The sequence below is a fragment of the Leopardus geoffroyi genome, chromosome D2 (assembly GCF_018350155.1).
Source record: "Leopardus geoffroyi isolate Oge1 chromosome D2, O.geoffroyi_Oge1_pat1.0, whole genome shotgun sequence".
In the NCBI taxonomy this organism is placed as follows: Eukaryota; Metazoa; Chordata; class Mammalia; order Carnivora; family Felidae; genus Leopardus; species Leopardus geoffroyi.
This window is the reverse complement of record NC_059334.1, coordinates 63,014,388-63,027,998: the sequence shown is the minus strand read 5'-3', so window position 1 is coordinate 63,027,998 and position 13,611 is coordinate 63,014,388. Positions and strand designations below refer to the sequence as shown.

The following is a 13,611-nucleotide window of genomic DNA, read 5'->3' as shown; positions in this document are numbered from 1 at the left end:
GAAAGTCTGCTCCTTTCCAGAGAAAACTCAAAGTGTTCCAAAGGCCCCCTTCTTGTTTTTGCGAGGACCGAGGTGCAGCCCACACCCAGCGCACCTTCTGTTCTTTCAGCTGCTGCTCCAGCTTCTGAAGCTCCTCCTTGCTCTTCTGCACATACTGCTGCAGGGCCCTAATTTCCGTCTGCCTGGTGTCCATGTCTGTCTGAATCTGCCTGAGCTCTTTCTCCAGTTTTTCCTTCTTCCGAGACTCCCGTGATGCTTCATTCTGACGTTGCTGTATCTCTTGCCGGAACTAGGGGCACAGAAAGGATAGGGGAGGAAAGGGATGAAGCCCTCCCCAGGACAGATCTCAACCAGCTGAGCTGCTCCTCATCTCAACTCTTCTAGCTTCGGGGCAGTCACCTCGTGGTAGCCTTTCCCCTGCAGGACAGTCATCTTTGAACCCCAACGTTCAAACTTTTCGAGAATGTTCTGTGTTGTTTTCCAGAGCCTTCACACCAGACATCCACCCTAATGGTGGGAACAAATCCACAAAGAATGGTATAAGATCCAATTAAGTAGGGAAACCCAGAATTCTAGAGAGTTAAACATTGAAAGAATTCACCCAATTCTCTATCAATAGGATCTAAATAAAATGTCACCAGTTACCCTAAACATTAAATTATGCTTCACATGAGTCCTGGATGTTATTACATAAAGCATTATAGCTTTATCATCATGGTCAAAAATCTATGAAAAATCTGTTATCTCATGCTCAAAGTAATCTCCTAGGGGTTGCATGTGTGTATCATCTATTTGACTCCTGGGTTATTATAAAAAGTGTTCAGAGAGGTCCTTACAAAGGAGAAGGGCCAAGGGAACTACTTGCACCATCTCCAGATGCAGAGCATTCTCGCCTTTGCCGGGGACACATTCTTAAGCCAAAATTGTAAGCAGTGCCCTGTCTTAGTGACTTCTCAGACACAGAATGTTGAGAAGAAATGAACAAGTAAAACTGTTCTTGTAAGAACAAATCAGACAAATAAGCAGACCTGTGGATGCTTCATTTGGGCACCAGGGGGTAAATCTGAGAGAGGAACAATATGGGAAGGACTTCTAGAAGGTAATGTTCTTTCATCTTGCCCTCCATGACAAAGCAGACCTGACTGATGGTCTGCTCTGCCTCTTCTCTGCATCGCTCCGTTTCCTGCTGCTGTTCAGTAGTCTGAGCTAAGGACTCTCGTAATTTCACCACTTCTGACAAGAGCTGGTCTCGCTCCTTTATCACTTCTTCTTTGAACTTCAGTAAATCTCGGATACTAAAAAAGAAGAACACAGGAGTCAGACTAAAAGGCCATCTTCTCAGGAGCCCTTCCTATCACCCTCTGAGCACATTTTCATGGGAAAGGCTTTAGGTCAAGGACTAACACCGTTCAAGTGTGAAAGAGAAGGACCTTTATGCCCTGACATGGACATGGTAGCTGCTTGTGAGCTGTTAACTGAAAAAGACATTCCAATAATAATATATATAACATGATCCCTTTTCTGATGTTTAAATAATTACAGTGTCTGCATATAGGTATATGTGTTTTATAGACATTTTTATAGAAGTCCAAGAAAATAGATCCAAACTGGTAATTGGTAACTGGTTATCTCTGAAAAGTAGAATATAGGGTTGGAAGAGTTGGAGGGGTAATTCTTACTTCTTAGTTGCCACACCTCTGTATTATTTGAATTTGTTACAATAAGACTATACAGCTACTGTCAACTCTTGTAATTAATCCTAAGGAAAATGTTAATTTAAGAAATTATTTGTTTAATATACCCATGGGAGGGCTATGATCACAACTATAAAGTCTAAAATAAAGCATAAAAATAAGCAAATAATACACATCGCCAGTTTTCTAATCATTCGCCCATAGAGATTAGTTTCCACCAAAGGGATGCAACTCTGATAAAATGTTCCCAAGAACAAAATTTGGAAATCATTCATGTTGCCAGCTTTTGGAGAGTATGTGATGATATTTGTTGATTTGAATTGTTAACCAGTTACTTCCACATTAAAAAAAAACATTATTTATGATTTGGCATGACTTTCTGCAGAATTAGTGTTCTTGAAATAGAAAGACTGTGTCTGATCTGACCTGTGCAGCAGAATGAAGGTCTAGAACAAGGCAGCCACGTGAGAGTTGAGAAAATAGAGAACTTGAGGTACTCACTACTGAGTCATCGAATGACCATTGGAAGCACCTCTGACAATGTTTATTTACCAACAACTTTGGTAGAACATAAGTATTTAATAAGGAACTTTCAGAACTGCATTCAACTTCTTCTCCAGAAACAAAACTTCAAATTCTGAGGTTACTCTGAAGACAGCTACACCTAAGCACATTGTTAGGGCTAGATAGTTTCTTCAGTTCTCCTCCTCACTGTGCTCCAACTCTCATTAAAACTCCTAACTGATCAGTTCCCTCACAATGCTCTTCAGTAGTTTCTCTGATGATGCTTGACTCCTTTAATGAGAAAATAGAGTCCATTATGACAGATATCACATCTTCTTTTTGTTTTTCCTGTTCCTTACTCCAACCCTGGCACCTAGAACTATCTCTCAACATTGGATAAATGCATCTAGAAAACATAAGAAACCTAGACAGCAGTTAGAGTTGGTGAAAAATGCCTAAGGAAGGGGCACCCCGGTGGCTTGGTCAGTTGAGTGTCCGACTCTTGATTTCAGCTCAGGTCTTGATCTCAAGGTCATGAGTTCAAGCCCTGCATTGGGCTCCACACTGGGTATGGAGCCAACTTAAAAAAAATGCCTAAGGAAGTGTGTGATCATTCCTGACTCATAAACTAATGCAAGGTTTTGCATGCCTTGCACAGTGCTAGACACCTAGAGGGAAGGTAAAAGTGTCTTCCTTCAAGAGTTTGTAGCCTAACGGATAGTGAAGTATTTCAACAAATAATTTCAATACAATGTGATCAATGCCATACTTGAGATACATGTTGGGTTCTACAGAAACAGAGAACACAGTGACTCTCACTGAGGCTAGGGGTAGGGAGAAGGTTGAAATAGAGGTGCCAACAGTGATGAAATTAAGATGGTGTTTGAGATGGGTCATGAAAGGTGCATAGTTGTTTACTGGAGAAATAAAGAAAAAGCATTCCTGGAATAAAAACAGCATGATCAAAGGTATTGAGGCATCAGCAAGCATGGTGTTTCGGGACATGAGTCTAGCAAGGCTGGCGGACAGATCTATGTAGAGCCCTAAAAGACATGTTCATGACTGGGCTGCATTCTTTGGGAGTGGGGAGCTATTGAAGGTGTTTGGAACATGTGCTGGAGATGGGAGCACTCAGATACACATTTCAGAAGCCTAAATCTGGTGTGTGGAAGATGGTGAAGAGGGGATATGTCTCCTTGAAGGCAGGTAGAACAGTTAGCAGTCCATCGCCAAATCCAGCCAAGAATAGGGAGCCCGAAGCAAGGCATTAGCACTGCTGATAAGGAGCAGGGAAAGACACAAGTGATGATTAGAAGACAGAATCAACAAGACAAAGCTTTCAGGGTTAAAAGAGGGGTCTAGAATCTGTTTTCTGGCCTAGAACCAGAGAAGTTAGAAGAATGGTGATGGGACTAATGGGGGTTCAGAGCATGGGAAGGGGCTGGAAATCAGAGCAGAAAGGCAGCGAGTTCCATTTCACACAAGTTTGAGAGAAAGAAATCTAAAATATTTACTCATTTTGAAATTATAGTACATATTCCTGCAGAGCCAAAAGTTAAATATAATCACAAATTATGAGTTCTTGGGTATGGAGAAAGGGAGCATTAAAAACAAAAAATAGCAATAGATGGAAAACAATTTCTGGGAAACTACCAAAGAAGACTGTTGTATCATAAAGAATGTTCAAGGTGACACGGCAAACCCCAGGCCATCTGCTGAATAAGGGGGCCTCCATAAAAGCAAGTTCAACATACATTAACAAGTCTATGACCTACTTGCTATCCTGGTCCAGTGACAGTCCAGACCCCTGCTCGACTAGTTTGGTTAAGTTCACTATTTCCTCTTTCAGGGCAAGGATCGTCTCCTTTGCCTTCTGCTCTTTGTCATAGGCCGAGTCCACCATCTTCCAGGCCTTTTCGATTTCCTATATGGGCCACGGCACATCAGTGAGAAAAACCAAACTAGGATCCAGATGCAAGATAAACTGAGTAAATAGAATAATAAAACAACTCCAATATAGTTGTCATTTATGGGGAAGAAGATTATATATTATACATTATGCATTCCATTTATATTGACTTACTAAATTGTTCAACATGAGCTAGTCGATACTGAACAGCAGTGTTAGAAGGGGTCCTGGCAAATGGTATTTTTCCTTGTGTAGGTGAGTGGGGTTACAAGGCTCACATCTTGCAAGGGCCACTATAACTAGGAGGATATTTCTAATAAAAATGTTAAGATAGGTTTACAAAATTAAAAAATGAAAGCCTATGTGTTCTCCAAGCCCAAGTATTATGGAGAAAAAAAAATAAGAAGTGGCCTTGGATCCAAGCCCTAAATTTGAAGCTCTTGATCGATTATAAATTTTTAAAAAATCTATTTTGTAGTCAGGTCTCAAGTAAGGGGTCCTGGATGGCTATGTCTGCTTTAGAAAAATTCATAGCAAGGTGGTCTTTGCTGTCACCTAATTGTACATAACAGCCTTGGTAATTCCCATTCCAGAAATCCACTCCCAGATCTTCTCATCAGATGCTCACAGGGGAAAAGCAAAGCCCTAGCTGGGAATGGGAACAAGGACTCATGCAGTTTTGGCTTCCTTACTATCATTAAATCCAATGTGGAATATTAACATAAATACTTAAAAGTGAATTACAGCCATTCAAATAAGTGAACAAAGCATAGTAAATGTTGTAACAGCCTTCAGTTTTACCCCACCACTCCATTTTCTTGCTAAGTTCTGTCAAGTGCAATGTGAGTCCTTCGTATAGGTGAGAACCTATAAGCTTCAGGTGAAAACATTCCGCTTTTATGTTGACAAGGAATAAAATGAGTGGAAGAAAGTATTTACATAAATTCATGCTCACCATTACATGAAAGAGAGAGAGATAGATGAGTCTTGGGTAACTTCACATAATTTAGTGATTCAAAATAATTACAGGGTATATTTTTCTGTAGCAACGATATGTACTATTTTCAGCAAAACAAATGAAGGATATTTAAATGAAAATACAATTATACGAAGTTTTGTCCAAATCAACTTCACCAATTATATTTTAACAAGCTCATGACTTCCATTTACAGTTTTTTAATTTGCAATAAAAAAATGTTTTTTTTCCTCATCATACAATGATTTAAAGCCTTCTTTTATTGGTTTTCCAGCAAAGAGAAGAAAATGACAATAGAAAATGGCACTTTAAAAAAAGTAAATTCTAAGATAACAGATGTCATAATTTGCACTGGTCTTGAAATTCATTTAAATTGCCTGATGTTTCATTGTATGATATCAAGGGAATTATCTAAAAAGTTTATGAGTTATTTTTTACCACTCGGGTTTTAATTATAAATTAAAATCTCTCAACTTCTTATCACCCCAAGAGCAACAAGGAACATTTACATTTTACCCTAAAAATAATGCAACACACTTGAGGATGAAAAACTCCATGGTAAAGTAGAACCATGCTTCCTCAGTAGCTGCCAGACTGGATCCCTGATCTCCCATTATGAGGAATTGGGAGGATCAAGGAGGAAACAAGATCATGAAAATTACTATCTAGGAATTCTCAAGGCAATTTCTTCTAAAACAGTAGGAAAAGCAGAAACATGAAAATATCCTTCAAAAAATATCCTTCACAAGCTATCATCATGAGATATTTAATTACTCATCTTCTATCAAACAAGACATATCAAGGTCCCTAATATTACATTTCCTTACATCTCATTCTTTCTGCTAACCCAGTACTTCTTAGAAAGCAAGCCAGCAAGGTTCTATATTATTTTCTGCCCAGTGAAATTCACCAGGCTAATTATTTCCTTTGAAAATAACATTATTCCCTAGGCTTAATGAATATATAAATCATGTAGATTTTTACTTAATAACTCACTTACTACCAGCCTAGAGCTGCCAATATAAGGAAAGAATGACATTTTAAATATAGGATGCATTTACGGCAGCTCTCCGTAGGCTCTGTTTCTATGAGATCACTGACCTTCTTCAGGGATGCAATGGTGGTCTGATCATCCTGGGAGAGCTTCAGGGCAGTGGCGACCTTCGCAGAATTAACCACAATCTCTGCGTTCAGCTCTCTGCATTTGGCCATCAGACGCTTTTCATTGTCATAAGACTTTTTCATGACAGCATGAAGCTTCTCATATTCAATTCTAAATTTCTCCAGACTTTTATCTCCCGAAAGTTCATTGAGAACCTCCTGAAAATCCCTTTCGATTTCTTCAAATGCAGTTTCTTCCAGCACTAGTTTCTCACTCTTTTCCTGTACAAAAGAGCAGGAAGGGGAATGAGTATTACAATATGTCTATGTTACTATTCAGGGGTTGCTATTATTATCTATGAATACAAGACCTTCATAGAAGCAAAATAAAAATCACTGAAAAAACAGAAACATTAAGACTATATGATGGAAAGACATCTTGTTCATCCACTGATGCATGTATATATGTACACATATGCATTAGGATAATAATATTTCCTACCACATGGTGTCAAAGATCAGATTAAATAGGATCATTCATTAGGCGTGCTTGGTCGGTTAAGTGCATGACTTGATTTCAGCTTAGGTCATGATCTCATGGTGTGAGACTGAGCCCTGAATTGGGCACCATGATGACAGCACGGAGCCTGCTTAGGATTCTCTCTCTCCCTCTCTCTCTGCCCCTCCCCCCTCCAAAATAAATAAATAAACTTCAAAAAAATAAACAAACAGGATCATTCATGTTAAACACTTGGCTAAGTGCCTGGCAAAGAGGAGGCACTCAATAAATTTTGATATCTGTTATGATTATTCCAAGCCCTGATTTGTTCTCACTTCATCCTGCAGAAGAAAGCCAAGGGATATTATGGTCAGATATACGGAATCTTGGTGTGGATACCATGAAATCACACGTACTCACAATGAACCCCATCCGAAATATGGAATCTTCTCCTAAAAGCTATTCCATCACTTTTATCTCTTAAAATGATAAGACAAGGTCATCTTCACAGGAGTATTGAGATGCCCTTTGTGCAATGCTCACAGGTCTTCTCTAGATTTGCTTTCTATGATCAGCTGGACAACAAATTATTTTTTTTTAAAAAAAAGCCTGGACATACAGATACAATTCAAACACATCTGGCTATGACTTAGATGAGAACCCAGAGTTAGTTAAATAAGATTTTTTTTCAGTGTATTTTATTTATTTTGGGGGTGGGGGGAGAGGGTGCAGGGGAGAGACACAGAAGGAGAGGGAGAGAGAGAATCCCAAGCAGAATCTGCACCAATAGCACAATCTCACCAACTGCGAGATCATGACCTGAGCTGAAATCAAGAGTCAGACGTTCAACTGACTGAGCCACCCAGGCACCCCAAGAATTCTTATTTCCCTAGTGTTAAGGGTTGAATTTGTCTCCCAGAAAGGTATGTTGAACTTCTAACACCCAGTACCTATAAATGTGACTTGTTTGGAAGTAGAGTCATTGCATATATAATCAGTTAACTTGAGGTCACACTGGAGTAGAGTGGGCCCTCATCCAATAAGACTGGTGTCCTTATAAAAAGAGTGAAGACTGTAACTACGTGTAGTGATGGATGTTAAACTTATTGTAGTAATCATTTTGCAATATATATATATATATATATATATATATATATAATCATTATGTTGTACAACTAAAACTAATACAATGTCACATGTCAATTCTATCTCAATGCAAAAAAGTAGAGGATGGGATTTGGACAGCGACACAAACACAGGAAGGAAGAAACACCACGAGGGGCGCCTGGGTGGCTCAGTTGGCTAAGCATCTGACTTCGGCTTAGGTCATGATCTCACAGTTCATGGGTTCGAGCACTGCATTAGGCTCTCTGCTGTCAGCCTGGAGCCCACTTTGGATCCTCTGTTTCCCTTTCACTGTCCCTCCTCCACTTGTTCTCTCTCTGGCTCTCTCTCAAAAATAAATAAACATTAAAATAAAAAGAAAGAAAGAAAGAAAGAAAGAAAGAAAGAAAGAAAGAAAGAAAGAAAGAAAGAAAGAAAGAAATACCACGTGAAGACAGAAACAGGGTGTAAGCCAAGGAAAGCTAAGGATCACTGGCTGCCATTAGAAGCTAGGAAGAGGTAAGGAAGAATTTTACTTAGAGTCTCAGAGGAAGCATGGTCCTGCCAACATCCTGATTGCACACTTCAACCTCCAAAAGTGTGAGACAAGAAGTGTCTACTGTTTAAACCACCATGTTTGCAGTACTCTGTTATGGCTGAGTAATAGCCTAGTAAACTAATACACCTTCTCCTTGTTAGACACAGCACAATAATGAAAAAGAATGGGGGTGGTTAATAAATTTCTTCATTTATTCAGCAAATATTTATTGAACATCTGCTATTTGTAAGTTGGAATGAGGGAGCCTTCGTAGGAGGTACCAAGGTAAGGAATAAACAGCCCTCCCACAGGGAATTTATACATTAATAATTGATGGAGTATGTTTTCAGATAGTGGAAGTACAGAATTTGATACATGCCATAAAATGGATTCAAAATTCTACAAGGACCTATAGGAAAATGGTACTCCCAGCAGCAAGAATGAAAGCAAATTTCCTAAAGGAGGTGGTATTTGAGTATGCCCAGATGGGAGAGTGAAATATTCACAGGTGAATATGGAGGGAAAAGGTATGCCTGGCCCATGGCAAAGCTTGAACAAAGGCTCAGACCCAGAAAGTATCCAGGATTTGAGATTGGTTAAGAAGCTCAAGTTGGGGGTGTTGTATGTAAGTGATGAATCATGAGAATCTACTTCCGAAGCTAAGAGCGTGTTGTATACACTGTATGTTAGCTAACTTGACAATAAATTCTATTAAAAAAAAAAAAAAAAAAAAGCTCGGGGCGCCTGGGTGGCTCAGTCGGTTGAGCGTCTGACTTCGGCTCAGGTCATGATCTCACAGCTCATGAGTTCGAGCCCCGCGTCAGACTCTGTGCTGACAGCTTGGAGCCTGGAGCCTGCTTCAGATTCTGCGCCTCCCTCTCTCTCTGCCCCAACCCACTCGCATTCTGTCTCTCTCTCTCTCTTTCTCAAAAATAAATTTTAAAAAAATATTTAAAAAATTAAAAAAAAAACTCAAGTTGGCTAAAGAGTAAGAAGTATGACAGGGAGAAGGAAAAAGAAGACTAGACAGGAAGTTAAAGACAGACTGGAGGCCGTGAATGGCATTCTAAGGAACGCGGAGTGAATTAATCTGTAGGCCACACAGACCCACTCAAAACTTCTGATCTGATAAAGTTTGAGAGGACTTATTTATGTATGCAACATTACACTTTGATATTCTACATGAAAAAGAGCTCCAAGATCGACACTGTATTGCTAATCAAAGAAATCAACTGAGATGATCTCCAATCCCAAAAATAAAGTAAAATTTAAATTCACCCTGCAGAATAGGGGTAAGCAGTCTAGTTTACCTTCTGCCTTAACAAGCCTGTCTTGCCCAATATGGAGAAAGTCTATGTATTTTTGATTTTCAAAAACACTTGTACTATTGATTTCTAAAGATTACATGCAAGCAAAAAGAATCCACATCTTAAAGTAGACGTGGAGTACCAAGCCTACCTATAACATTTTGTATAACATTAGCACTAATGTTAAACTCAACAGAGATTTTCTTCCCAAAGAGAAGCAGCTTACTGTAAACATCACAACACAGCAATTCCACAAAGAAGAAAAAAATCGTATTAAGGAAATATGGTGGTGCTGCCGCCCTGTGTTTTCCCCTTGTTGATGCTAAACAGGAGCACACACAAAAATTTATCATAGCGATGTTCTTAGTTCCATCCGTGTAAATGGTATTAATGCCAACACTTGATCACTAGCCTGATGATTTGTTTGCAGACCAGGTTTTCCCTGTACACCTGGCACTTAGCATAGGAATGGAAAAATGTCAAAGAAAGAAAAGGTTTTTAAAAACATTCACGAACGGATTTGTTCATATTGTCATTTTAAAAATATACTACTATTGGGGCACCTGGGTGGCTCAGTCGGTTAAGTGTCAGACTCCAGATTTCCACTCAGGTCATGATCTCATGGTTCATGGGATGCAGTCCCATGATGGGCTTTGTAGAGCCTGCTTGGCATTCTCTCTCTCCCTCTCTCTCTTCCCCTCTCCTGCTTGCTTACTCTCTCCTTCTCTCAAAATAAATAAATATCCATATATGTGTGTTGTGTATATATATGTATATATACACAACACACGTGGATACATATGTGTGTGTATGTGTATATATATATATATATATATATATATATATATATATATATATGCTACTACTAAAAGCACAGCAAAAATCATCTCTGAGCTGTGACCCATAATCAGTTGGTGTCTACATTGTTAGAGCATATAATGATACCTACTTTAGAAGCATGGTTTCAACATGAACTGGTCAGAAAGGAACTATGATGTTCCTTCATTCAACACCTGTCTATTAAATGCTTACTATCTGCCAGGCACTGTTGTAGGTGTTGGGAATATCATTCAGTGGGGAGAACAACAAGGAAAAAGGACAAGAGAGTTGCAGTGACAAATGAGGCCAGAGTGGAAATGGAGACTTGTGGAAGTAGAGGTGAGGAAAACCTGGCTGAGATCAAGTGAGAAGAAAAACAAAAGAAGGCAAGAAATGAGGGGAGATAATGCAGGGGAAGGGAGACTGGGAAATATGGTATTGGTATCTGGGCTTATGTGTGGAAAATGAAGAATGAAATGAACCAAGATGACTGGTGAGGGAGAAAAGGAAGGTATGCTAAAAATCAAATAAAGGAGAAACTAAAGGAGAGCTAGAAGGAATGGGAGGAAGAGATGGGAAGGAAAGAGACACGAATGAGTGTAGGTAATGGGGTGAGTATTGTGGCCACCACAGTATGGATGTGTGAGGCACCTACCTGAGAGTGAGGAAGATGAGAGTGGGAGAGGGATTGTATGATAAGAGAAGGAGGGATCTTTGCCCACAGGAAGGAAGGACTGAATATGGAGGAGACGGAATGGTGAGGTATGTGAGGAGATATGAGAAGGAACTGGAATAAGAGTGGGGGCATGATGGTGATGAGAGAAGTGGGGACCGGTCTGGTTCCCTATACATAAAACCTTGAGAGTGCCCAGGGCCCCTTGTTCAGATAAGCCCCACCTTTGGTTTAATGCTCTGCTGTCTCACTTTGGAATTCTTAATAATTTGTTGACAAGGGGCTCTGCATCTTCAATGAGTCTCACAAACTATATGGCTGACCCTGGCTGGGACTGATCCTGTGACATGTGAGATGAGGGAGGGATCTGAAGGGGTGATGGAGGAATAGGGTATGGCCACGGTGAATGGGGACTGTGACTGACAAGTGATGACAGGGACATGAGGTTGTCCAGATTACAAATGAAGGTGCTAATGGACAAAGGATCAATAAAGAGCTACAGAAATGGTCCCTCATTGGTGAGCCTGAAGATGGAGTGTGCTACAAAGTGAGCTAGAAGATTTTACACAGTGGTCAATGACAACATGGGGCATTGGTGATAGGTGAAGAGCTTAATGAAGATGTGTCACAGCAGGTGATGATAGGGAATCGTGGAGTGACAGGTGGACAAGGGTCAGTGAATAGGGGTGACAGTGGGTATCTATGAAGCCTTCCTCCAAGTCCCACCAATCAGTGAGACATCAATATTTCTACGTACCTCTCCTGGGCTCAAAACCTTATGGCTCAAAATCTAGGGGTGGGTGCCTGTCATGTGTGAATCTGGGAAATCATGAATTTCATACTATGTTGAACACAGCGCCAGTTTTAAGAGTGGGGTTGGGGTGTGTCCACCCAGTTGAAGGAGGGTCAGGAAGTAAACACTGAGGGGTGGGGTGAGGCTGCGGGTGCGGGGAATAGGATGTTGATGGGAGGAACGTAGGAATCAGCGGATGTGACAGCGGAGAAGTCAAGTCGACAGAAGAGGGTTGTTGGGGAGGGGACGAGCGAGAGACGACAGAGAGAAGGGCACTGACTCCTGACCTCGGCCATCCTGACGCTCTCTGGGGGTGGCCTCAGAGGCTTCTGTGGTGATCGCGGAAACCGGGCCGGAGCTGCGGATGGGGCTGTGCACTACCCCCGGCGTCTAAAACAGCGCCACGTTATTAGTATCCCCCGCAGGGGACCGAAACCCGGCGCTCGGCGCGTCCTCCCGTCGCCAGGCAACGGCCACGCCCTCTGAGGAAACTGGAGGACTTCCGAAAGGGGAGGAGCCTCTGGGGAGGGCACCCGGGAGGTGTCCTAAGAGGCATACGCAAACTGCCCTATGTGGGGCGGGACCAAGGGTGTGAGGGGCGGGGCCCATGAGAGGCTGGGCGGAGTCCCAAGGTGCCCTCGGAAGTTGGAAACTCCTAGGAACGAGAAGGCGCAGAGCTGGGAGGCCGCTAAGGCCAGAGGAGAACTAACGCCTAGATGGAAAGGTGGATCAAAGGCTTCTGGAAGGGCCGGAAGCCACCCTCTGCTCTCCGTGACAAAGAGACTCCGTCGCGGGAACAAGAAATAATCTCCGTTCGAGTCAACTCAACCCTAATGAAGCAGCTACTGTGTGCAAGATACGGAGGGGAAAGTAAGGTGGAGAAAACACAGACCCTGCTTTCAAAGGGTTTAGTCACCAGTGGTAAGAATAATAGGGCGCAGCGCTCGAAGCACCCTGGGAAAACGTATGTGGAGCCACATCATGGAAAGTTGCCTTTCATCTAGGGCTCCTCTCAAGATCATTTCGTCTCCCTCTCCCCCTCCTCCTCCACACTCTTTAACCTTCAGGTACAGAGGGTAAACAACGTGGCTCATGAAATATGCAAAACCCCTCTTGTTTTTTTCCTTTTAACCCCATCCTTACTCCCATCCCTCCTCAGCCCCATAAACATACATGCTACTGTGCTTGAATATGCATTTTTGAAAAGTGTATGCATTTTTATTAGTGTATTTTTTAATGATATGGGACTTTAGGATGATCTTATTTTCTACTTTTTTTCACTCAATATTCTTTTTATGAATCTATTCTTTTGCAGTTGGTACTGTAATCCTAGTTTATCGCTTCTGATTGCTGCACAGTATTCCATATTGGACAGCAACACATGTGACTTCCATTCCCCAAATGGATACCAAGGCTACCCCTACCTCTCAGCGATAATCATCCTCGTCCATGGTCTCTTGTGGACCTATGTGTAATTCCTCGCCAACATATGCCTAAAAATGAGGTTGGTAAGTTATAGTGGATGTACAGGGCAATTCACATTTGGTTATGCAACTTGTCCTGTACAAAGACATCCAGCCATGCACCAATGGGAGCTGGAAAACAGCTTTCCTATGTCATGTGCCCTGCTGAAGGAAGATATGCCCTTTTCTTCCCCCAAAAGCTCTGTTCCCTAGTCAAGTCACGAACCTGAG

The 13,611-nt window shown here is 41.3% G+C and overlaps 1 protein-coding gene across 2 annotated transcripts in view; it reads right to left on the bottom strand.

Annotated features, from left to right (window-relative positions):
* The window catches only part of CFAP58 (cilia and flagella associated protein 58), a 106,034-nt gene extending 93,658 nt beyond the window's left edge, over positions 1-12,376 (bottom strand). Inside the window, exons 1-5 of one of the 2 annotated variants that reach the window (XM_045438828.1) lie at positions 12,205-12,376; positions 6,185-6,466; positions 3,974-4,122; positions 1,139-1,295; positions 95-289 (exon numbers count right to left, since the gene is read on the bottom strand). In XM_045438828.1, the coding sequence (XP_045294784.1) occupies positions 95-289; positions 1,139-1,295; positions 3,974-4,122; positions 6,185-6,466; positions 12,205-12,213 (792 nt within the window). In that variant the 5' untranslated portion in view covers positions 12,214-12,376. The remainder of the gene's footprint in view (positions 1-94; positions 290-1,138; positions 1,296-3,973; positions 4,123-6,184; positions 6,467-12,204) is intronic. The other variant, XM_045438827.1, reaches the window with a different exon arrangement.
* Between the last annotated feature and the right edge of the window lie 1,235 nt (positions 12,377-13,611).